This window comes from Empidonax traillii, unplaced genomic scaffold, assembly GCF_003031625.1.
Source record: "Empidonax traillii isolate 1590-97213 ecotype Southwest subspecies unplaced genomic scaffold, ASM303162v1 scaffold208:size1045274, whole genome shotgun sequence".
Taxonomy (NCBI): domain Eukaryota; kingdom Metazoa; phylum Chordata; class Aves; order Passeriformes; family Tyrannidae; genus Empidonax; species Empidonax traillii.
In genome coordinates, this window is record NW_020955401.1 from 404,941 (window position 1) to 430,453 (window position 25,513).

At 46.8% G+C, this 25,513-nt stretch overlaps 2 protein-coding genes across 7 annotated transcripts in view; both read left to right on the forward strand.

Moving 5' to 3' along the window:
• C2CD2 (C2 calcium dependent domain containing 2) overlaps positions 1-18,840 on the forward strand; it is a 36,383-nt gene extending 17,543 nt beyond the window's left edge. Inside the window, exons 7-15 of one of the 2 annotated variants that reach the window (XM_027887395.1) lie at positions 1,559-1,667; positions 4,389-4,450; positions 5,973-6,112; positions 6,368-6,539; positions 7,260-7,373; positions 9,281-9,408; positions 10,502-10,820; positions 12,546-12,582; positions 15,458-15,567. In XM_027887395.1, the coding sequence (XP_027743196.1) occupies positions 1,559-1,667; positions 4,389-4,450; positions 5,973-6,112; positions 6,368-6,539; positions 7,260-7,373; positions 9,281-9,408; positions 10,502-10,820; positions 12,546-12,571 (1,070 nt within the window). In that variant the 3' untranslated portion in view covers positions 12,572-12,582; positions 15,458-15,567. Of the gene's footprint in view, positions 1-1,558; positions 1,668-4,388; positions 4,451-5,972; positions 6,113-6,367; positions 6,540-7,259; positions 7,374-9,280; positions 9,409-10,501; positions 10,821-12,545; positions 12,583-15,457 lie in introns of both variants that reach the window. The other variant, XM_027887394.1, reaches the window with a different exon arrangement.
• A 5,537-nt stretch (positions 18,841-24,377) lies between these two features.
• PRDM15 (PR/SET domain 15) overlaps positions 24,378-25,513 on the forward strand; it is a 35,129-nt gene continuing 33,993 nt past the window's right edge. For all 5 annotated transcript variants that reach the window (XM_027887388.1, XM_027887390.1, XM_027887393.1 and 2 more), the window contains exon 1: positions 24,378-24,446. The gene's annotated coding sequence lies outside the window, so the exon portion shown is untranslated. The remainder of the gene's footprint in view (positions 24,447-25,513) is intronic.

Genomic DNA, 25,513 nt, shown 5'->3' on the forward strand with positions numbered 1-25,513 from the left:
AAGAGTGTGCAGTATTTCAGGCCAGCCTGCACAGAGGGTTGGAGAGCGGCAGTTTGTCTGTCTTGACCATTTATCATCCATGATAATTATCATAAACCATGGATGATTTATCATAAACCATAGATGCTAACATGGTTTACAGGAGCTTGTGGCTCTCCTGTTGATGTGTTAGTTCAACTGGTGAATAACCAGTAGCAGAGCTGCTCTCTGCTTATGGGCTGTGCCCATTTTTATCTCCTTGGTTTGTGTATCATAAACAAAGATTACCCTAGATTTTGGACTGCATGGTCCACAGGGGATCATCCGGGGCAAAAGTGATTTCTGCTGTTAAGGAAGAAGTTGCTGGTTGTTCCCAGCAGGGTGTGCAGGGCAGAAATGCTGCAGTCCCCTGTTGGGTACGGTGGGTCAGGGGCTGTGGTTGTGGTTTCAGGCAGGTGTTTCTGCCCTGGGCTGCTGAGCACAGGACAGGCTGCAGGGACATATGGCTGGGTGAGCAGAAACCACCCCAGGTTCATTAACTCAGGCTCAGCTCACTGGGAAAGCAGCTCAACTACTTACTCCAGGGTCAGCCTGGATTCCCAAATAAGCTGTGTGTACACGGTGCTTTGTCTCCTCTAATAACCTTGCCAGGCCCAAGCTGCCTCTGTGCCTGAGATAGGGATGATCCACAGCCCTGAGTCATCAGCAGAGGATAACTGAGAGCTGATGATAGTAAATATAAACCAGTAAATATTCCGGAGAACTTGGAGGCAGCATCTTTTGTTTGCTTTGCACGCAGTCAGTACTGAGCTTTTTTTTTTTTTTGGTCACTTTCCTTGATGTTTTGGAACTCTGGGTCTGAAATTTTTTTCCCAGGGCTGTGAAAGCCTTACAAAAGAAATTGTTTTAAGAGGAACACATTTTGCAAACTGTTTTCCCCTTGGAGCAGCAATGTAACTACTCTAATATACCAATTTGCCACACTATCAAATTTCAAGATCAAGGCAGAGATAAGTCTGCAGCAATACTTCAAAATGCCACGAACTTGTTAAAAACCACAGTCCACAGAGCCATTGTGAATTAGCACTGCTGTCATCAGTTACTTGCCAGCAGAAAAAGCTTGTTTCCTTGTCCAAATAAACGGCTGTGACTGTGGTCAGTAGGGACTTTGAAAACTTCTGGGTTTCTTAAAGCAGCAGGAAGCAACTTTGCTCCCTCCCTGCCTCGCACCCACACCGCCACCTCCTCACTGTGCTGTCTCCCCATCCTTTTTGATCTCTTTGTGCCTTCCCTTTCTTGCTTCTTGCCAGAATTTAAATTGGGTTGTCGTGTTTCACGCTGTGTGGAGCAGCGCACAAGACACTGGTGATGCAATGCTGACCTTTGCCATCAATGTTGTCACTGTTTATTTACAAACCAAGGGAGGGAATTTATTCTGTGGGAGGGTGAGAAGGTGTTTGCAACAGTCTGCTCTGAAGTGCAGGATGCAGTGAAAGGGGTTCTTTGCTTACTTTTGGGCAAGTGGCCTCCTGCTGATGGAGTATTAATGACTGGGTATTGGTTTTTCTTGCCCTCACAGGCAGCACAGACCTTGTGTGTATAGCTCAGCTGAATGACCCTATGCAGAAGTTTTCCAGCTCTGTAGCCAAAAATGCTGCACGTCCCTTTTGGAAGGAAGAGTTTATCTTGTAAGTAACTTACCTACTGAGAATACTTTTGCACTAGAGCATCTTTTTTTACTTGAACTGTATGAGGGAAGAGTGGCATTTTGAAATGGGTCCAGTTGGGTGGCCTCAGAGAAATCTGGAGCTGGTGGGGACTTCAGGATATCTTATTACTCTCTGCATGGACACGAGATCAAGTAGGTCTCTAGATCATCCGTGGTAGATATCAGATTCTAGTAAATGACAGCAGTAACAGGCATAATAAATCACACTGTGCTTTCATACAGTGCCAAAACAAAGTGTCAGCAAGGTTTTGAAGTCACTTTACCGTGAAAACTGCATTTGAGGGAATGTAATGTCTCTCCATTCCCTCCCCTGAGTGGACAGAGTAAACGTGCAGAAACAACTGACCATCTCAAAGAACGGTGGCTGTGACTAAAAAAGGAGCGTAAAACCTACAAGGGTTTTTTTTATTCCTGTAGAGCAGAAATGGGACTTTTGGGCAGCCTACACGGTGTTCTGTGATTCACACAGCTGCTGTAAACAAGACCAAAAGGGAGCAGTTCTAAAGCTATTTTCACTTTCAAACAGCAGAGCAAAAATACCTGGTAGCTTCTGTATGTGTGAGTTTAGGAAGGGGGAATCACTGATGGCGGGGCAGGTCAGAGGATGTTCCTTTAGCAGCTTTAAGCACATGCACAGTCAGGCAGAAGCAGCTTTCAACGGGAATTGTGTACAGGTGCTGCCACGCAACATACTGCAGACACTGCTTTCTTATTTTTTCTACCAGATTATTAAGGTGAGAGGCACTTCACGTGCAGTAGAGTCTCTCTGGTTCTTTCTGTATCTTCCCTCTTCCATCTCAGTTCCATTCCTCTTTACACATATATAAAAAATACATATTTTTTTTTACATGAGAGTAACGCTGCGTGGTTCTGTGTGACGTTTTCCTTCACTGTCCAGTCACAGCCTGGCATCCACTGGATCTGTTCCTTCTCCTGCAAAGCAGAGATGTAGTTACAAGGAACTGAACCCGTGCCTGTCTGTGCTCTCTTCCTGGAGGAGTGATGTGCTTCCCCTCACCTTTGATCAGTCATCACAAGTTGCACAGGGCTTGGAGAACATGTGCAGGGGGTGATCAGAAGTCTAACTACAGTTAGCAAAGAAACACTGATATTGTAGAACAACACTGGAAGGCCTCCACCTTTTCGTGTGGCCTGATGGGAGGTGTGTGCACCTGGTTCCTGCTGTTCAGTGGAAAACCAGCCAGGAAGCTTTATCCCTTCAAGCACCAATTTGTAAGGCCTGATTTTATAGTTATGAGGAGCTTTTGAGGAAAGCCACAGGTCAGGCAACCTTCTTCTGTGACACTGTGCTGTGTTGCCACCGAGACCTAAGGATTTAACATGATGTGAATCACTTCAGCCATCTGTTGGTGGAACAACACCCGTGCTCGATGCTGCAGGGCAGGCAGGTTCCCAGCAGTTTTGGACAGGAAGTTTATAAGAATAATACCCTTTCCAACTGAAAGTGCAGGCAGAGGGCAGGCAGGATGTGATTAACTTGACTGGAATTTGGCCTTGACACTAGGGATAATGCTGGGGTTTCCACACTGCTTTTCAGAAGTGGATGAGGTAAGCCTGGGGGGACTTTTACAGATGAGTGATTAGGATTTTGGCAGGATTTTTTCTGAACTTCATTCAAGTTCATGGGCACACACCTCTGCCCTCTTCTTTCTTCACAGCCCAAAATATCCACCACTCTGAGGACCAGTGTACTGAACACCATGCCAGGCTCTGCTTTAGCTTTGTGGCAGAAGCACCAATAGTACCACCAAAGTGCTTCCTTTCAAGTTTTGGAGGTGCAGGAGAGGGTGGTATTGGCAGGGAAAAGCTTAAAATCTGCTGCATAGATGGTGTCCCACAGCATCTAATGGAGGTGGGATGTTGGCAACCAAAAAAGACAAAGCAAAATAAAATACATATATGCCCTTGGGGTTTTTGGCAGAACACCCACTGTGAAGGTTATAAAACAAAGTTTTATTGGAGGGTTCCTCAGTAGGTACCCAGTTTGCTTCATTGTCTCAGTTAGAGGAAAGGTTTTGTATTTGTTGTCTGGTCCATCTTGTGAAGTATCACATATGCCTGTAATTCTGTGAAGAGTTCACACTGGTTCTGTCACACAGAAATCAATTCTTGCAACTTCCTTGAGCCTTATTTTGGAAAACTGATACTGACTCTTCTCACTTAAAACTGTAGTTACTTCTATTTTCTTGCATCTATCTTGTTTTTGCAGGACACTTTCCTGCTTTGACAAGGGCACCCCACATCTTTGAATGGGTTTTTGAAAGAACCTGTTCCAGCATCTTGACTTACAAATTTGATCCTTCAGGGGTTAAAAAAAAGGCACTTCTTAGTGCTGTGGTGTAATTGTCAGACCAGGGACCAGCATCAGCCTGGAGGGCAGTGTTTGTCAGCTGCTGGGGAGAAGAAGAGCCTCTGAAATTTTAGGAAATTGGACCTGTACCCCAGTGGGGAGGGGAACCATGGTTTTCTGACTGTGATCCCTTTAGGGAGGGTTACCTGTGTGACCAGCAGCCTGGCAGTGCCACCTCCCTCGTCAGCAAGGTGCACTGCTTGGCTTGGAGAGGGCTGAGAAAAGACGGGGAACAGGCAAAAAAAAACTAAGTAGGGAGGAAAATCTGCTTCCCTGCAAAGACCTAACATGGTTTTGTTTACTTCACAGTGAACTAAGTGCCAAATCAAAAGCATTGGAGCTGCAAATAGTAGAAGATGGAAAGACGGATAGTAAGTATTAAGACTGAATTGCTTGGCATGATCAGCTTGTGAGCTTTGCTGGCTGTTGACAAGTCCCCTCTTAGTTCTGGGTGGCCAAACAAGAAACTCTTAAGATCCATCAGTAATCGTGGATGGAAGAGGGAATACACTGATCAGGTGCCTCTGTCCTGCTCTGGGTTAAGGTTACAGAGAATCTTTGAGTTTCTTTCTGGATTTTCAACATACTGAGTCTTCCCTGTACTGTTATCCCGTATTTTTCAGCCTTCTAAACTTCTAACAGATCCACTGTGAGCCTTTTTGGTTTCAAGTTAAGCTTTTGAGGCCTTTCTGTGGCTGAAGGAGAATCTTGAGTGTTAATCCTAAATCCTTCCTTTTCAAGCCCCAGAGGCTGCCTAACATTATCAGGTATAAATCACACTCGTTCTGATTATATTGGATTAAATGTAAAACGGGGCTGAAGCCTTTTTGCTACTTGATTCTGCTGTTGCAGAATTATTTTTAATAATCTATTTTAATAATCTAGATATACAGACAATATATCTTGCATAAGATCTGCAGTTATTGGAGGGATTGGCAAGTTAAATGTAGGCACAAGCTTGAAAAAAATTTCTCTGATATGGGTGCAATTTTTTTACTTTTAACAAAAATGTGGAATCTAGAGAGAGTCAACAATTGTATATTGTTTCTTGCACAAAGTTTAGTCTTGCCTGTACCTAAGCATCTTTAACAGTGGGTCTTGCAAGCACCACCAGTAATGTTCCACATCCTACTGAGGGTGTGACTATCAGCCTGTTTTCCTGAAGAAAAAGGTCCCAGTGGATTGCAATGACATCTGTCTTCCTGCCCTTCTCCCCCCTCCATACCAGCCTAGCTGTTGTTCTTCCCAAAATTTGAATAGGAGACTCAAAGTAGAATCACATTAATGGGCAGGGAGCTGAGTAATGGGAATATAATGTAGTTCTCTACTTGTCTTTGAATTTCACAGAAAAACTAGGATTTCATCTCTGAAATCACGCAGCACTTTTGCTAATAGTTTGCTCCAATCTAGTGGAGCTGAAAAAAGTCAGGAGAGGAACGAGAGAATTGCTGATCTGGCACTGAAGTTCAAATTGAGAAAGACAATGATGCACCAGTTTACCAGGAATCCAGGGTGTTCTCTGAAATGAAAGACGCAGGTAGCTGGTTATAGGGATGGCTCAAGGACCTAATAGGAATATTTCTAGTTGTTTTCTTATTCCCTGAACATTCTGCATATACAGGGAAGAATAATGGCCAGAAATAGCAGTAAATATTAGTAAATAGTAGTATTTCATGTCTCCATTCTTTCCTGTTGCACAGTGCTAGGCCAGGCTGAGGAATAGTCATAAAAAGGGAAGAAAACTGTGAAAAGTGCCAGGTTTCTGCCCCGTGGTATAGAACCAGTTTCTGCAATCAACTGCCTGTGCTCTTCCTCCCCTTTTCCCATCTTCTCCCCCTTAGGTACACTGACAGCTTAGGTGTGCGCTGATTTTGTTGATTTTATTTGTTCCAGGTCCTTTATCCGGGAAGGTGACTGTACCTCTGGACTTGTTCAGGAAACAACCCTCTGGCCAGCAAAGCTTTACCCTGAACAGTGAAGCCAGTGAGGGCAGTTCAGAGCCGGGGCCTGGGCTGGGATCCATCAGTGCAGAGGTACTGCTGGGTTTGGATGGGTTTGGGGTGGATCTTTAGCCTCTGGAAGTACATAGAAGTGCTTATCTTGTGCTTGTGGCTGAGTCAGAGTTAGCACACACTGATTGTACAGTGTTTGTGTCTTACCAGAAGAATGAGCTCTTGAGCTTGGCTCTTGAGCACCAGCAAAAAAATTAAAAGAAGCACTAGGCAGAAATATTGTCCTTCTTGCTTGGCTGTGCTTCTAAGGTGACACTTTTTTTTTGGTCTCCTTAGTTCTCATTTATAGAACCCAGTGAACTGAAGACAAGGCAAGTCTCTTCCCCAGTGCTGGCCACCAAGATAGAAAAGGATCGCACTGTGATGCCCTGTGGGACTGTGGTCACTACTGTCACTGCTGTGAGAACCAAACCTCGCCTGGAAGGGAGGGCATCTCCCCTCAGCACAGGTGAGGGCGCCCAGTTCTTCCTGTGCTCACCCACAGGGTTATCCACAGGCACCAGGAGAAGTGTTGTGGGGTGGGGTGTAAGGAGAGAGTTCTCTGATGTGTTGGAGTGGGGTTGCTGTTTGTGTCCTCTAGAGTCAGGTTTTTAATTTTCACAGAGCCTTGTTCTTCCAAGAGGGACAGTTAATGCTTCTTTTAATGCACACTGTAAAGCTTCACAGTAGTGTGATAATGCAGAAGACCTGGATTTTGGAGGATGGTTTCTCACATGGCAAACGTATCAGACTCTCAGGGTGTTTGCTGAGGACAGACCATCCTGTGCCTTCTAACCTTGACTGCATTATCATCTCTAATGCATCCTTTTCAGCATGTTTTTTAGGAGCAGGTTTTCCAATTCTTCTTGAGATAGATATGAAAGTAAAACCTGTCAACAGTCTTGATATGAAGTCTCACAAAGATGAGCATTATGTTGTTAAAGCAGATCTTTTACCTAAGTGGGTGTTGTCTAGCATATTACAGTAGAAGCTTTAAAAACAATAAATTCCTGCACTTCACAGGTGTTTTGGGGGTCAGGTTACCGTAGAACATGTGCTGAGAATTTGTATTAAACAGCTCTCTCAAACGCTTTATGTTTTGAACAGGCTCAACAGGTATAATAAATTCTTATTAATGTCGTAAAAAATGTCTCGAATGGTTCAAATAACCAAAAAACTTGGTCCTCAGATTCTCCTGTGAAAACTCCAGTTAAAGTAAAGGTGACTGAAAAGGATTTCTCTGTTGAAGCTCTCCATTCTCATGGTGCTCCAGTCAGCAAAACTTTGTCATCTTCAGACACAGGTAATTGAAATATTCAAAGCTGCTAATGAGGACATGTCTCTCTCTGCTGCACATGGGGATTAATGTGATCCTGTTAAAATAACAGCCAACCCATATGGCTGCTGCCTGTCAACAGCACTGAGATGTTTATGTTACAAAGCACTGTGGTTAAGGGATAGGGCAGTCTTGCAGTAAAAGTCTGGTTTTAATTGGCAATTTAAATTACTGGGTTTGAACAAATAACAATGAGCTGTGGTTTGGAGAGGGGAGGTGACTGCAGAAAAGCCAGGCTGTGTTTTCTCTTACTTTTTAGTGAAAAATTCCTCCTTTCATAAAGGCATGGGGGATGCTCCACAAAAGCAAAGCCCTGTGACAAGAACCTCTAAGGCCATTGTGGACTCCCCTCTGAAGAGAAGACAGAGGTTGGACTGGCATAAGGAAGACTGAATTCTCTTCCTAGCCCTGCTCCTGGGCTTTTTTGGGGGGCTAATGCAAATACCCAACCTTGCTGTGTCTGCTTGTCCACCTTCCTAAGTCACCTGGCATGCAGGTGCCTGCACAGTGGCATTGATAATAACTTCAACCATTTGGGAAATGTTGAGGTAGTGCAAGACTTCTGAGTTGACTCCCTTAAGTGTTTATGATATTAAAGATACAAAACACTTACTGGAAAACTCATCTGAGGGCAGCTTAGACCCTATTGGCACAGACAGTGTTTTTAATGGGAGTGCAGGGGAATTTCTGTGAAATGTTTATACAGTACAGCAGGAAGAATTACTCATTAGAAAGGAAAGGTTAAGCCAAATGAAAGAAATACAAAGAAGCTCTTGGTATGGCGGTAATTTGGGTAACAGTAATTATAAACATCATGGCAAAACTGCAACGAGCACTCTGAAAAAGGTGCTGTGTCTGTGCCATAGTTCTAAGTGATGACAGCAGTGAGAATTAACAAGTGCCTGGATGGTCTCAGCTCATCCTGGGGGCTTTGCAGAGGCTGGGGAGATGGAAAAGTAAAAGTTTGTGATGAGTGTGCAGACATGCACATCCCTTGGGCACACATATACTCTTAAATTCCAGGCCTCGTCTTTTTATTGCATTAATGTCACAGTAACAAAAGACACTGCTCAATTTAATTAACACTGGTGCTATTTGTTTTGGTTTTGTTTTCTGTTGAAACTCTTAGCAGAAAAGCTCACCTTTAAATGTGGGGATTTTTGTCTTGCTGACTTCTTTAGCCTGATTTGTTCCTAAGCTTGATGAATTTTGATCAGTGTGCATTTGCTGTGCCCAAAGTACTCTGTGTTACTAGATGCCAGTGTTGGCCATGCTTAAAAATAAACGTGTTTGTCACTAAAGAGCTTTTTATAAAGAAGGTTTTATATTCCTGTGCAATGTTTGGAGGGGAAAAAGGGGGAGGAGGGAATGCACTTTATAGGCTTTGGAGGCAGCTGATGAAGAGCAGAGAGACTGACTCCAATTTGGAAATGCTGAGCAAGGATGTCTGGAAAAAGAGCAAGATAGCAACCTGAGGAAGCAGCATCATGTGCCAGCTTTGCACCTTGTCAGAGCTGTGGTTCTTCGTGACTGTGATACCTGATACTCTCCCCACTGTCATCTCAGTGTAGCAGTGCATTGGAATAATTTGATGTGTTGTCTAGGCTTCCAGAAAAACTCCTTTGTGCTCAGGGAAGGGGTTTGTAAGTGCAGCTTCAGTACCTTTTTTCCAAAGAAAGGGTTGCAGGAGGGAAAGACAAGACCCAGTGACCGTGTGGTGAACGGGAGGATGTTTTGGTGTGCCTGGTGTTTATACCCATTTCTGCCAATTTCTATGAATTTTAAGTCAAGAACAAACTCTGCCTCTCTTTGCCCTGTTTTTTTTTTTTTCCTGTTTTTCCTTTCTTCCCTCTGAAATAATCCTTTCTTTCCAGAGCTGCTGGTACTGAATGGCACCGATCCTGTGGCAGAAGCAGCCATTCGGCAGCTGAGCGAGTCTGCAAAGCAGAAGCTGAAGTCTCCTAGAAAGAAAAGCACCATTATCATATCAGGGGTGTCCAAGGTAGAGCAGAAAACAACGCTTACATTTTTATGTTAGAAAAAGCCTTTGCTCCACCGTCTGTGGCATTAACATGGGCTCTGCTGTCTCTGCAGAATCCAGGTCTGCGTGCCAGGTTGTTCCTGTAACTGTTTCAAGTTGAGCCAAATCGGGGTTTTTGATTGTTAGTTTTGACAGCCTCACTAAAATGCAAGGTGTACGTGGATGGGAGTGGGATGATTAGGGATTTGGGAAAACAAATATGGGTGAGAACAGAAGATAATCAGTCCTTCTCTGTGTTTCACCCACGTAGGGAAGATGCACAGAAAAAGAAAAATGAGAGATTTCTCTATTTTTTTTTTTTTGTTCAAAGCTGTTAAAACAAAACCCTCTGGAAAACCTCCTGGGCTCTGTTCCAGAGAGAGGGCAAACAGAAGACTGGTTTTCACATGGCATATAGCATTCCTCCAGACTTTCTTCATCCACAGCCTCACTGTCCTATCTGATGCCTGCTGCCTGCCTGTAGTCCTTTCCCTGCAGGTTGCTCCATGGATTTGTGCTGTCAAGTGTTGCTGTTGGGCACAGGACCCCTAAAGGGCTCTGAGTGAAAGCCAAATCACTGGGCATGGATCCCCTCATCATCACTGTGCTGTGATGAGGGGGAAAATGGGGATCAGCAGCCACAGTGCCAGATGTATCTGCATGGTAAATGATGGCACTGGGACTGCCTGGATTTGGGTTTAGCTGATACAGCTGACAAATCCTTCTGTAAGGTGAAATGCTTTGATGTTTCTTTTCTTAAAAGGACCAAAATGTGTATGCTGATACTTCATTAGAGCAGCACATGCAGGAAGGAGTCTTACTGTTTGTAGTGGGTCCAGGGATAGGTGGGAGGCACGTACTTCATATATTTTTTTCATTTATTTGGCCTTAATAACATGAATAAAACTTGGTTACGTGCTTCTTTCCTTTAGTAAAACTAAGGAAGCTTTAAGGGTCTTTCTGATAGTCCTGAACAATGCAAGTGCAAAGAGGAGAAAATAGCTTTTGCAGGGAGGCTTGTTTTCCTCCAGCAGGATGGCTTGAGTCAGTGTTGTCTCTTATTCCCACTGGGCAGACCTCTTTATCTCAGGACAGTGAAGCTTCACTCATGATGGACTATGCTGCAGCCATGGACAGCTCCTGTCCCAAAGAAGCAGATCCACCCCCTGTGGAGGAAGCTGTTGCAAAACCCACCCCTGTTGAAAAGCTGCCATTGGATCCCTCAGAAACAACAGTACCTGACACTGGCCCAGGGCAGAGCACCCACAAGGCCTGGGGCTTGGAGAACGGCAGCCAGCAGTGGGACACCAGCACCCTCTTAGACCAGACCTCTGAATCGATATCTGGGAGCTCGCTGAGCGTTTCAGAAAGCGGGAGCATGAAAAAATCCAAAGGTACGTGATCCTTACCTTCCACCTCGGTGACTGGCTGCTTTCTCTGCATAATTGGCAGAGTCAGGCAATGCTGTAGTAGCTCATCCTTTCTTGCTGTTTTGGTTTTTTTTGGTTTTTTTTTTTTTTTTCCTTAAACTCCTTGTGATTGTGGTGTTGGTTGAAGCTGTCTCACCAGCAGCACAGAGGGTGCAGTCCACTGCTCTTGGAGCCAGCTCAGGCTCTCTTACACTGCCCTCAGTCAGAAAACAGAAGGGCAGCCCTGTTACTAACATGAAAATGGCAGGGCTCTCAGTTGCTTTTTATACGTTCCTTCTCCTCTTTCACGCCCCTGTGCTCAGGGCTCCCCTGCCCTCGCTAGACTGTGTGTTCAGGAAGCAGCTGAAGCAGAAACTGCCCTGTGAACAGTTTCCTCCTTTCTCACTGATTCTATGAATACGAAGTTTGCTAAAGAAAATGGAATAAAAGGTAAATTTAGTAAGTAAATAAAGCATCAGATCATTTTGCTTAGGTAGTTACACACCTGAATAGCTGCAGTTCGAAAGTGTCTTAGGATTCTTGTGTTTCCTTGATAAATCCATCAACCTCTGAGCACTGGTTTGTGGCCATGTGGTATCAGGACTATTAGGATGTCTGACACAAGGGCCAGTGCAGAGGACACACCAGTCTCATGGGCTGCACCTTGAAACTGAAAAAAAATCCTGTGTTTTTCACCCACATCCACCCCCTTTTATTGTTATTTTCTATTCTTTCCTTGCCCAGAGATCCTTACTACAAAACCTCGCTATTTCACTTGATTATCACAAACCCATCCCCCCCACTCCACGCAGGGCAGACACTGGAGCCCTTTGTCAGGGCCCTCCCTTGGAGCCTCGAGTTTCTCTGGCCTTCCCACAGCTGTATTGCTCCACATGAGAGATCAGGGTGGCACAGCAACAATCCCTGTCAATAGATAGTCAGGCACTGGGAAGTTTTGGGTGTGTTTGGGGTGGGAGTAAGGGGCTAGTTGTGAAGGGACTTGTCTCATTTTGGAGCCTGGAAGAGTTTAAGAAGCTGTGGGAGAGATTGCAAAACCTCTGGACTCTTCTTTAACATGTTATTCTGAAACAAGCAACTGCAAGTTTGCATGTGAGCTGTTGTCTAGTTCTGTTTTTTCCCTGTGGTGCATGTTACGAAGAGATCAGCCTTCTAAGGATCCTTTTCACACAATGCAGTGTAAGGCTGCTAAAAACTGCAAAGTATTTCTAATTTGAGAGAGTTGTATCATCTTAAAATAATACTTTAGGAAAACTGGCTCAAATCCTTTTCTTTATACACAGATGTCTTTGTGGAAGTCTTGAATCTCTGCTTTGTCACAGCTGAGTAGCTTTTATGGAGTGAGATAGGAAAACATTCCCACCCCCCTGCCTTCAGCTAGCTGTGAACAGTTCAAGGTTTCTGTTTGTCAAGTGCTTTCCCTTAAAAAAACCAAAAAACAAAAAACAAAAAACCAAAAAACCCACACAAAACAAAACAAAAACCCCACAAACATATAAAACCCCAAACACAACAACAAATAACCCAAACAAAACTGAAAGCCAACAAAACTCCTGCTTTAAAAAGCCTTATATCTGTATTAATGTCTTAAGGTTAGCACTGGTGGTTTTTTTTACTCTTGCATTTTTTTTATTTTTTTTTTTTACCTTTCTGACTTCCTTTTTCTTACCCATTCCCTTTTATAAACTTAAGAGGACTACTATGCCAGCCAGAATTAATTACCCACACAGTAAGTTGGTTTTGTGTATTTTTTTCCCCCCTAAGAAATTGTAGCTTTACAATGGGACGCTCATTGTAAAAACTGAAGCAAAACATAGTTTGGCACCTGTTTTCTTCTTCCCCCGTCCACTTCTTTCCTCCTTCCAAAATTACCTTCCCGTGCTCAAGTGTCTCAGCAGATTAGTCTGCTGCAGCAAATTATTCTCCTGGTGGTCGTGCTGTTCAGGTGGGTCACACAGAAATCTTGGAGGGGTGCTCTGCATTCCTAATCTCTCTCCATCTTGCCCATTCCTGTAACATCTGATAATCAGTCAAAGTCTCTGCTCATGCAAACCTCGTGTGACCCCATGACTGGATATACACAGGCAAAATACTTATTTTAAAACCTGCTGCTTACAGTTTTCCAGGTAAAGCTTTTCTACCCTAACTTGCAGAGCTACCAGGGCCTCAGCAGGTATCTGCAGAACCACCTGTATAAAAGCTGTTTTGGAAGTTGGGAAGGAATGGAAAGCGATCTCTGTTCATATCCTTGTAGATGTGGAAGGAAATCTTCCTTGATTAACAGAAATGGCACTCAGGAGTGATCATAGCCCCACAGGCATTTTCAGGACACCCTAAACTAGTGCAGAGGAGTCCAGCCAGCTGGTACAGTATGCTCTCTGCTCATCTCCTGGTGTAAGGGGCAGGGCTGGCATATGGATCCTGTTGGACTCGAGAAGTGAGCATGCAAACAGCACGAGCGTTGCCAAGCTGGGGATGTGCCCTGCCCTGCCCTGCCCTGCCCTGCCTCCCTGGCAGGGCTGCATGTCTCCACAGCAGCTGGAGCCGCTGCCAGGCAGCACACACCAAACTGGTGCGGACTGATGGGGATTTGTGGCAAGCTTCCAGACAGCCATGACCTCAGCACCTCCAAAAAAACACAGGGAGCTTTCACGCTGGGGGGGGCTGCTGCTTGTGCTGAGCCTCGGGGAAGCGCTGCCCACGATTTTTCAGCTGCAGTGAGTCGTCCCAGGCCACCCATTTTCGCAGCATTCTCGGTTCGGTTCTGAGACCCGGTACGGAAAATCAGTCTGAATCGTAGAATGGATAGGACTAAATATCTGCTTATGGATAAGCCTTTCTGTCCTGCCCCTGCTGGCACAGCTTCAGCTGCAGCTGCCAGGGCTGCTGGGCAGAACAGCTGCCTGCTCAAACAAGAGCGGCACAGCAGCGAGGCCTCGTGCATCCCCCCCCAGCCTTGGCATATTAAACACGACTGTCAGTGTCCTGGGGTTGAACACTGTTTCTTTTATGCTGCTGACAGCAGCTTGAAGTGGTACTGCCTCGCCAAAAAGATCGGTCAGAGGGTGATGGGAGGGCAGTCAAGACTCAAATGCACGAGTTCCAGTTGCTTTCGGCTGATTTCTGCTTCATCCCTGCGAGAAGCGTCTCGGCAGCCGGCAGGCAAAAAACACGCTGGAATATCCTCCCAGATGCTGAGCTCTTAAAGTAATAAACCCAAGCACATGTTTGCAAGTGCTCTGGTCTGAACAAAGCAACGTTTGGCTGCGTGCAGCGGAGCTGCCGTGAAATACCTGTTCTGCAGCTGTCGCCGTGCAAAGTGACACGGGGCCCATGCCTGGTCCTTGGGGGACAGACACGCAATTCTATCTGTGGCACAGCACTGCATGAAAGAAGTGGTCTGTGTGTTGCTTTTTGTGTCCATCTGCAACGGGAGGAAAAGCAGATTCAGGACCGTGCAGCGACAGGAATTAATAGCTGAGAAAGAATGAGGAAACCTGGTAGTGGTGCCGGGAACAAGGTGTGGAAGCTTTGCCAGGGAGAGATGACTGTCCTCACGTACTGGTCTGACTGCCAGAGGGCTCCTGTGTTGGCTTGCTACCTGGGTCCTCCTTTGTTCAAATTGGCTTCTGCCACCTGGGGCAATGCCAGCACCCAGTTCTGCACCAAACTTTTAATGTCCCCACACCAGGTCGAGTGTTGCTGGTAGCCCGGAGCAGTGTCCCTGCCAGCTGCAGCCTTGCAGGTCAGGCACATGTGCACACATGGAAAAAAAGGAAGGTGGAATTTGGCAGAACGGCTGCAAAAAAAACACAGTCCAGGCTTGCAAAGAGAGGAGTACTGGTAGCTGGTGCTGGCAACACGAGTCCCTGGTGAGGTGACAGCTGCAGTTGCCTTGGCTGCATGCTGGGTTTGACATGGGATCAAGGGAAGGAATACAGCAAAATACAGCAACTTAATTTGCCGCAGAAGGGATTTTGGGCGGATTGCTGAACCTGTTGGAAGCAGATGTAATATTATTTTTAATCTGCTTGAAGTGAGTTGCTATTCCTAACAGGATTTTAAAATAGCAAATGCTTCATGAGTGTTGCTGTGGGTGGTGCTGTCGAATTCGTGTGGAACACCTGCTGCCTGGCTCCTATGAGCCCACTGCACACAGGTTCACTGCCAGGTGCTCTTCTCTTTCACCTCAAATTAAAATGCCACCTTCGTGTGGTGCATCACGGGCTGATCTTTTCCTCCTTTGATCTCTGAAACAACAAAGAGTAGTAACATTACCTCCTCTGTCTCATTCTTTTTATAAAATACTTTCTCCCCTTTATTGGCTGGGAGGATTGGCCCTGCCTCTTGGACACGTGAGAACCCAGTGTACAACCCACACCAGTGGCTGTGCATGTGTGTTATGACCACTAATGCAGCTTTGAGAAGAGCATTTGAAGCTAAGGATGTGTAAGGAGGGAAACTTCCACAAGATGTGTGGATTGACTTTAGAAGCCGAAATCAAAGGTCAGCTTTGTTTAGTGGGGCTGCCATTGAAGCTGAGCTTCAAGGTGGGGAAAGCAGCCTGTTCTTTCTGAGGTGTCCCCTTTTCTCCCTTCCCACAGGTGGGATCCTGAAAAAAAGCGCGAAGCTCTTTTTCCGCCGGCAGCACCACCAGAAGGATCCAGGAATGAGCCAATCCCACAACGACCTCGTGTACCTGCAGCAGCCCCTGTCAGAGGAGACCCGCAAGAAGGGAGGCACCCTCTCACGGATCCTGAGCAGGAAGCTCCTTTCCAGGAACAAAAGCAAGAGCAAACTGAACGGTGCTCCGGGAGAGCCGTACATATAAGAGCGGACCCTCTCTGCTGGGATACTTGCACATCAGTTGAGCATTTTGTTTACAGAGCAGTGCTAGAGAATACAAATAATGGCTGATGGCTTGCATAAAAGGATGTTCACTAATACAGTGGTCTTTTTTCGTTTGTTTTTCCAAAAGACGCTTTTTCTCTCTGATGATGAAGTTGCTCCTCCGAATACGAGCAGTGCTACATTAATCATGAAGGCTTTGGAGAACCATGTGGTTTATTGTGGAAGATGAGGGAGGATGGGGAATGGTGCAGGTGGGGACCAAGAAGGCCGCTGGTATCCTGGAGTGCATCAGGAGGAGCACTGCCAGCAGGCCCAGGAAGGTGATCCTGCCCCTCTGCTCAGCCCTAACGAGGCACATCTGCAGTGCTGTGTCCAGTTCTGGGCTCCTCAGGACAGGAGGCACGTGGAGCTCTTGGGGCAGATCCAGAGGAAGATGCAAAGATGCTGAAGGGATGGAGCATCTCTGGGAGCAGGGAAGGCTGAGGGAGCTGGGACTGTTCAGCCTCCAGAGGACACGCTGAGAGGGGACCTCCCCCAGGTCTGTGGGGTCTGCAGGGAGGGGGCAGAGGATGGACCAGGCTCTGCTCGGGGGGGCCCAGCAATGGCACAAGAGGAACAGGCAGGAACTGATGCCCAGCAAGTTCCACCTGGACACAAGGAAGAGTTTCTTTGCTTTGTAGTGATCCAGCACCGAACAGATCACCCAGAGAGGGTGTGGAGTCTTCCTCACTGGGGATATTCCAGAACCACCTGGACACAATCCTGTGCCATGTGCTCTGGGATGACCCTGCTTGAGCAGGGAGGTGGGACCAGATGACCCACTGTGGTCCCTTCCATCCTGACCCACTCTGTGGGGAGGACCCACGTGTGAGCACCCGGTTTTACGTTAACAGGGAGCTCAGAACTGAAACATCGACCCTGGGTTGCATGACTGAACTACTGCAGAGAGAGAAGACACCACTGTGCTCCCTCACTGCAGCCTGCAATAGTAGCAACGCAGGGCTCAACTGATTTTTCTAGTCAGGCTGAAAGGGAAAAAAAAAAAAAAAAAAAAAAAAGAGACCCAGATCCAGTTTTATTGTAATGTGGAAACGGGTAAGTTTTCAGAAGCAGAAGGAAAATGCTGATTCAGATATCCTACTGTAATAACTGTAGCCTGCTGTAATAACTGCTCGGTCCATGTAGGTGGAGAGATGCCTTTGATATTAGCCATAAATCAATAAATTATGCAAATATCTGTACTAGCATATTGTTCAATGTTCTGTGCAGAATTTATGCTTAACAAAACAACCTTTTTTTTTTTAAAGTCTACTTGAGTCTACTGGCAAACAACACATTTACCAAGTCTTATGTATAGCTTTCCTTCCCTGTGTGAGAAGCTGCATTGCTGATGCAAAAACCTGTCTTAGGCGCTCTAACTCCTTCTCCCAAGTACTTGTTAGACAAGTATATTAACCATCGTATCAAATGCAAAGCTAGGAGCAATAAATGGTAAATAGAGCATAGTTAACCCTACAGTGCTTTTTATTAGACAGCTTGTTTTACTCGCCAAACACCGAGATCTTAGAAAACACAGCTGTGAAGAAAGCTTTTGAAACAATAATAACCATTCCCTTAGCTCACTTTCAGTTTCTAGGTCTGCCAGTGTTGTCATGTGATTGGTGAGTGGTTGGTCAGATGAATTTTTTTAACTTTTTCTCCTTGTTAAATATTGCAGCCGGCTCTTTTAAATTAAAATGATGGAAGTAAAATCATAAAGGTTCTTGTTTTGGCTATCAAGAGTAAAATGTCAGTCTTTCATAGGTGCCATCTTTCGTGTTTACCTGTACTTTTCCATCATCTACATTCCTGCTGAGGACAAAGGACCAAGCCTGTTCTCTTCAGCCAAGAAAAACATCCATTCATTCCACCTAAATTACTGAAATGAATGGATGATAGATTGGTGCCTACTTTGCCAGTAGTGATTTTCCCCCTGGCCCCTTTCCTCCCCTTAAGCTGTCCCAACTCTTTGGCAGATATTTGGGCTTTCGATTTAAACGATTCATCAAAAATAGAAAGTCACAGAAGAACAGAAACACGTTTTAAATCTTCTGATGGACTCAAGATTCTATGGCAACATACTTATACAATGAATATCAAAGTAGAGGGGGTTTGGTTTCTTTTTGACCAGAAAAATATTGGAGGAAATGAGCTGTCAGAATCCTTTAACTGTGTAAAAATACTGTTTACGTGTAACCTCCAGAAATCACTGTGGTAGTACAGCAGACCAGACTATCAAATAGTTGTATGTTTAAGGATGCTGCTTATCATGAAAACACTTGAAGGCATTTTAATGTTCTGTATTTTGAAAATTGGTTACAAATGAATCTTCTAGAGCTGTAATGTGCTTAGAAATCCCAGTTCAGTAATACAGGCGTGTCCAGCTTGAATGTGCTTGAACGCTTTTGTTTATTGTTAATTTAATACAGAGTGGGTTTCTTCATTTCCATCATACAGTGGTTCATAGTATGAGCAGTAAAACCCCTGATGTCCTGTTCTCTAAACATCCATTTTTTTCCCCTTGATTTTATTTGGAGCTCTCTGCATGACAGGGCAGGATGGGGATCAAGTCCCTGCCAGGTTTAACTGCTCGGTCTTGTTTGCTGAAGGAGAAAGCCACAAATCAAAGTGAAACTGAGCTCCGTGGGTAGCAACACCCTTACACTAAAGACAAAGACCTGTGGAACTGGGAATGCAGGAGCAGTGACACTACTTCAAGTCTTGCTGAAGTTGCTGAACTGGGATTTTCATTCACAGAAGCTTTAGCCTGTACTGTAGAACGGGGTGGAAATAACACCCAGTAACTTGCAGAATACAGGAGTAGGGTTTGCTCCTAGCTTACCCTAAAGAATAGTTACACGCAGAAGAAGTGATTTTTTTGGTTCCTCTTAAGGCCTTGGTGATCGCCTAAATGCTTGTCTTGGTGGTGGGAACCAAGAACATTCTATACTATGAAGTGTGTGGAGGTCTGAGCTCGCATGTGTGGAAAGACAATGAATTCTTAAGATGAGGAAAGCGAGGCATTTGGGGTAAAAAGGGAATCTTGGGTTTTTTACTTGCCTTCACTCCTCAGGAAAATGAACATGGTTTGGTTTGATGAGCTGGCTGGTTCTATCTATATCTGGCTGGTGTGTTCCTCACCTCTTCCCACTCCCCTGCAAATAACTTACAGCCTGCTGTAAAAAGAAACTGAGGTACTAAACACAAAGGGACAACTGAGTTGCTCAGTCTTGACAACCCCAAAGGCCCAGAATTTTTGTCCCTTTTCTCATACTTCTGTGTTTCTGTATGTTCTGTACAGCAAAGAAGGCATGGTATTTATTTTATGAGGACCAAGAGATGAAGGCTTGCTTTTCCTTTCTGAGGAATTTTTCTGCCCATAGTTGAACCTGTGTTTGTGGTTTGTTTTGCTTTATGATGTTTCGGCTTTGCCTCGAGGGAGACAACCTACATCCTTCCTAACCAAGGTTTGCCTTGGCTTTAGTGTGAATTTTGACCAAGTAAATAGTACAAGACTTAAATTTCTCTTTGTAGATTAAAGCAATAAAACTGCCTAATATCAACAATACAAGCTAGGCAACTTTTTTAAAGTGACTGATAGCACTTTCAGAGTCACTTTGAAGAGGAGGGGGGCCTTCATCCCTAGGTCATTGCTGTTTCATACCCCATTCACCCCAGGAAGAACTCCTAACAATATATGAAATTTGTGAATCTGAGGTGTCAGGAGGGAAGAGGAGCGCCAGAGTGTAAAAAAAGTTCATTTTAAAAGCAAATCACCTTTGGCAAACTTCTGCAGCTTAATGGACAGGTCATACACCATGCAGGCGTAAATACTGGGCTTTATTCTTGTGCTGTCAGATTTTCCTTGCTCTTTCTTTGGGAGAGAGGCTGGGACTCCAGGACATATAGTCCTAGTTACTGTCTTGCTCTTGAGAGGACTTGGCTTCCAGCACTGCTTTTTTTTTTTTGAGGAATTTGCCAGGCAATGACACCAGTTCTGGGGATCAGTGAAATTTTACAGCCTTTCCTGGTGCTGCATCTCCCCCCTGGTTCTGGGTGGTTTTCAAGTGAAAGCTTTTCTGCTGCGTATTTCTTGTAAAGTTTTGTTGTTCTTGATGTGCAGAGTATCATAGGAAAAAGCAGAAGTCGACCACATAAAATGCTACCAAACGTGGATGGGGGAAGCAAAATAAGAATTTTGCTCTTCTATCACCTTTTTCAGCTCTGGTAGCTCTTGGTTGCAAGGAGCAAGAGCTCTATCCAAGGTGAGAGCTGCCTGGGTTTTTCCCTTCAGGTTACTGCAGGTTTTGAGTTGCAGAGCTGAAGTTTGAGACAAGTGTTTATCCTGGTACAGAATTAAGTATGCCATAGCTCCAGGCTAAGACATTCCTGCTGTGAGTGGGAACAGCTGACCTCGTGCTCTGACCTCCACAGGATCTAAGTGGATTTATTCGTGTGTTTAAACTCAGCATATGCTTCTGTACATCGCTAAGCCACAGCCTTGGCGACAAACAGCTCCAGATTAATTATATAACAAGGGTGATTGCTTTAAGTTAAGGGTGAATAATACCACTTCACTCAGGATATCCAAACTGCTACTATGCAAGGTGCTGGCACGGTGTGAAAATAACTGGGAAGGTTGGATCTGGAGTCTTTCCAGTACTATAACTCTGTATTTCCCAATAATGTATTCTGCTCTGATATTCCGGGGGAGGGTAAAACATTTTTTTTTTTCAAGCATCAAGTTGTGATAGTCACTTCTTCTGTGGTGTTTGCTTTGTTTTTTCATTTCTTTGTGTACACAAATTTAAGTTGGTGCAATTAAGAAATATACGATGTACAGATTTATTATATCATTAAAACAAAAACTGAGAAGAGGATTTTTTTAAAAGAAGTAACTGCTGCTGTACATAAAATAAAAGCCTATTGTCTCTGTGTGGTGTGCTGTCCTACATACCCAGTCAGCCAAGCATAACAGATGGTTTTCTACTCTCCTTCACTCATTTGACCTGTTGCTCAACACACTTCCATTTACCTGTTTGTTCAGGAGCACTGTGGGTTGTTTCTGATAACCCTGGCCTATCAGGTGGCCCCTTGTTGCCTGAGAAAATCACTTGAAACATGGATTAGGTGGGAATTTAATGGCAAGAAGGAATTGTGGAACTCGTTGTGGTTACTCATTATTCTTTCTCTCGGTTATTATGTTGTAATACCCTGAATTGGGGGGCAAAGGGGAAGGAGTGTTAAGGCCTTGAACCTGTGGAGAAGACGCCAGTGCTAAAACAGAACAGCCTGGGAATAAGGTTCTCTTGCAATTATATTATTTAAAAAGTTATGTCATAAACCAATGCTGCCGCAAAGCCCTACCAGACTGAGTGAGGGGGTGGGGGAGGGGACACCAAACGTAAAACAACAAAACACACAAGCAACCAAAAAAATAATAGGCATTCACATGAAAATAGCCACAATAGTGTTTCTATTTCCCTTCCAAAAGTGAGTGCCGTCTCTTCTTTCATAAGGAAATATTATGTTTCCTTACTGGGGGTTACTGTTCACATTTACATGCCTTTTTATTTAATTGCTTTGCTGAAAGTTCCTAAAAGTCTCCCCACTTTTTCCTTCTCCTTCGTGCTCTAATCAGAGGTGAGGTTTTATACTTTGTGTGATGCCATTTCTGCACATTAGGAAAAGTGACAAGGCCTATCAGAGGGAGAGCAGGAATGGATGTGGCACAAAGTCTGGCACCACACCCTCCCCTTAAGCTCATCATTCTGAAACAAAGAGTGTAAGGGATCTTCATTTTTTTATCTCTCTATCCAAGCCAGCCTGGTGTAAGGTGCAAGTTCACAGTCTGATGTTAACTCTGGGAAAAAAAAAAAAAAATTAAAAATCATTTTAGAGCTGCAGGATCCAGAGTCACATTCTAAACATACAGATAACTTACTCTGAATTATTTTATACTTACTCCAACAAAGTGAATGGACTGCAAGTAGGATGACCACCCTTGTGTGCTGGATGCTGGAGAAAACCAGGCAGAGGTCCAGTGTGCACTGAGATGTACAGGGAAAATAAATTAAAGCAGACTATGCAAAGCTAAAGGCCCGTCAGCTTTGGTCTTTGAAAAAGCAAATGACGTGTTCATGCAGTTAGATCCTTGAAAAAACTCCCCTTACTGCTCCTCTGCTCACTGCAAACTTCTGGTGAGTCATTTTGAATGAATAAATGGTTCTCCCCCCCAAAATTAACACTGTCTTGCCAAGAACAATGTTTTTAAAATTCAAATGCTGCATTATTTCAGTTTAACCAAGCACCAACAAGAAGACAGTCCCAATATGGCCAGTGTCCTGGGGATGCATCAGGAGGAGCACTGCCAGCAGGTCACGGAGGAGATCCTGCCCCTCTGCTCAGCCCTAACGAGGCACATCTGCAGTGCTGTGTCCAGTTCTGGGCTCCTCAGGACAGGAGGGACATGGAGCTCTTGGGGCAGGTCCAGAGGAAGATGCAAAGATGCTGCAGGGATGGAGCATCTCTGGGAGCAGGAAAGGCTGAGGGAGCTGGGCCTGTTCATCCTCCAGAGGACACACTGAGAGGGGACCTCCCCCAGGGCTGTGGGGTCTGCAGGGAGGGGGCAGAGGATGGACCAGGCTCTGCTCGGGGGGGCCCAGCAATGGCACAAGAGGAACGGGCAGGAACTGATGCCCAGCAAGTTCCACCTGGACACAAGGAAGAGTTTCTTTGCTGTGCAGTGACCCAGTACCGAACAGATCACCCAGAGGGGATGTGAAATCTCCCTCAATGGGGATATTCCAGAACCACCTGGACACAATCCTGTGCCATGTGCTCTGGGATGACCCTGCTTGAGCAGGGAGGTGGGACCAGATGACCCCACTGCGGTCCCTTCCAACCTGACACATCCTGTGATTCTGTGAATACTCTCTACACATCCCTTTTGAAACTGGGCACCTGTGCAGAAGGGTTAATGAGATTGGTGAGAAGCAAGAAAGACCCCAGACCTTGCCAACTGTTAAAAGATGTAGCCAGGTGTGAGAAAAGCACGGGCAGGGCAGAGCTGGTGCTTGCTTTCCATCACCTTTAAATCTGAAGCAGTGCTCTGACTGTGAACACTGGCCAGTCACACCATGGTGGCACGGCTGCATAAGGCTTTGGGGGGGACTCTGATGCAGGCAACACTTCTTGCAAAAGCTAAAATTGGGACACCTTCCTTGAATACAAAAAGCCTGAGTAGTTCTTGCCGTGGCCACCGCCTCTGAGGGTGTTCTTGGCTACACAGAAACACTTCACATGGGGAGTGGTGAAGTTCCCTCAACTGAAAGTTTAAGCCCCCTGTGGGAAGAAGGGCATTCTTTTAGTTTCCTGGGTACCAAGCCTCTTTGGTGGCCCATTATATAAAATTATAGGCATTGCTGGTTAGATTTCTGAGGCGATGTGTCTCTGCAGTGTCTGCTGTCAGGCACAGCAGGGCTGGGCCCTGACAGACCCTGCTAACAACAAACTGACGAGACTTAAGAATCATAGAATCAATTAGGTTGGAAAAGACCTCTGAGATCATTTAGTCCAACACTACCATGTCAGCTAGAAACTGAGTGCCATGCCCAGTCTTTCCTTAAACACCTCCAGGGATGGTGACTCCACCACCTCCCTGGGCAGCCCATTCCAATGTTTAATAACCCGTTCTGTGAAGAAATTCTTCCTAATGTCCAACCTAAACTTCCCCTGGCGTAGCTTGAGGCTGTGTCCTCTCATCCTGGAGCACTGAACTTGGGATACAGAGGCACAGGAGCTCAGGTACATGGCCAGGGCTTGGCTTTGGAAACACAAGGCACGTCCAGAGAAGGGCAAGGAAGCTGGTGAAGGGTCTGGAGCACAAGCCTGATGACGAGTGGCTGAGGGAGCTGGGGGTGTTTAGCCTGGAGAAAAGGAGACTCAGGGGGGACTTTCTTGCTCTCTACAACTTCCTGACAGGAGGTTGTGGCCAGGTGGAGGTCGTGCCCTTCTCATAAGCAACCAGCAACAGGATGAAAGGAAATAGTCTTAAACTGCACCAGGGGAGATTTAGGTTGGACATAAGGAAAAATTTCTTCACATAAAGGGTGATTAGACATTAGAATGGACCGTCCAGGGAGGTGCTGGAGTCCTCATCCCTGGAGAGACTGGACATGTTACTCAGTGCCCTGGTCCAGTTGAGCACGGTGGCGCTGGGTCACAGGCTGGACCCGATGACTTCAGAGGCCTTTTCCAACCTGCGACTGCTTCCGTGACCCCGTTCGAACGCTCCGGGACGCCTCCATCCAGCGGTGCCCAGCGGGAGGAGAAGAGAAACCCAGCCGGTGCAGAGCGGGTGCTGTGCCGCCCTCAGCGCAGCCCGGGGAGCTGCGGGGTCTCGCGTGCGCTGATCCAGCGGGAAGGGCTGCGGGTGGCGGAGGTGAGGCACCACCCGGTGGGCACGGACAGGGATGAGGGGCAGGGACAAGGATAAGCACAGGGATAGGGATAAGCGCAGGGATAGGGACAAGGGCAAGGATAGGGACGGCGACAGCGCCGCCGCCCAGCCCCCCCCCCGCACTACACTTCCCGCCCTGCTCCGCGCCGCGGCCCCGCCGCCTTCCGCTGGCGCGTGGTTTCCGGAGCGGATCGGAACCCGGAGCGCGGATCCGATCCGGGCTCTGGCCATTCCCGGGGCAGGTAACGCCGGTCCCCCCCGCGCTCCTCCCGCCCGCGCCCCGCGCCCTCCCCCGGGGCTCCCCCCGGCCGGGACCCTCCCTCGCCCGGCCCCGCCGCGGCCCCTCCCGCCGCCCCCCCCCAGCGCCGCGCCGAGCGGCGGGGCCGGGGCGGGCGCGGCGGCGGCTCCGAAGCCGCTCCCGGGGCGGCGGCGGCGGCTGCGGCCCCGCCGCCCTCCTCCTTTTCCTCCCCGTCCTCGTCCTCCTCCGCCGCCGCCGCCTCCTCCAGGCCGCCTGTTCTTTGTTACAGCGGCCGGGAGGGCGGTAGCGAAGGGGGCGAGGCGGGTCCGAGGCAAAACCCGGCGGAGCCGCTCCCGGATCGCGGGCCCCGGGCGGGCTCCGGGAGGGGGTGGAGGCGGCGCGGTCCCGGCGGGGCCGGCGGGGCGGGGGTGGGTGGGTTGTCCGCGGGGGATCGGCCCGCGCAGGGAGGGAGGGGATCCGGCGGGGCCGCGGGGATGCGGGGCCGGGCGCGGGGAAAAGCGCCTTGGCTTGGCCGCGGGGGGTCGGGAATGGATTTGGGGGGGGGGGGGGGGGGGGAATTCCATGTGTGATCCAAAGGGAAGTGGGGGAAGAGGAGGAGGAGGCGGCAGGTGTAGGGATGCTGATCCTGCCCCGGTGGGAGAAGGTGGCGGCGGCGGGAGCCTTAAGAGAGACAAAAGGGAGGGAAAGCCGCGGACTGCGGCGCTCCGCACACGTGAATTCTCTGCAGTACGCTCGTTTTCATTAAACTTTGCGTGTACTTCGTGCACTGGGAAGGGCAGGTGGCGCCGACTCCCAGCCGGTGTGTGACTCCGTGCCCCCCACCCCCCCAGACTGGTGCAGGGATCACCCCCCCTGCTCCTCGGTAAGAACTGATAGAATGGCCGTAATTTTGGGGGGAATACGAGGCGTCTCTGTAGTTTTGCCAGATGCGCCGCGATTACTTTGAGCAGTGGCATGAATTAAGTTTGACTGCCTCGTGAGGAAAGCTGCATTTTTTAAGTGGGTTCGTGCACACGCAGCACCACCCACTTGTGCTTTCAAGTTATTTAT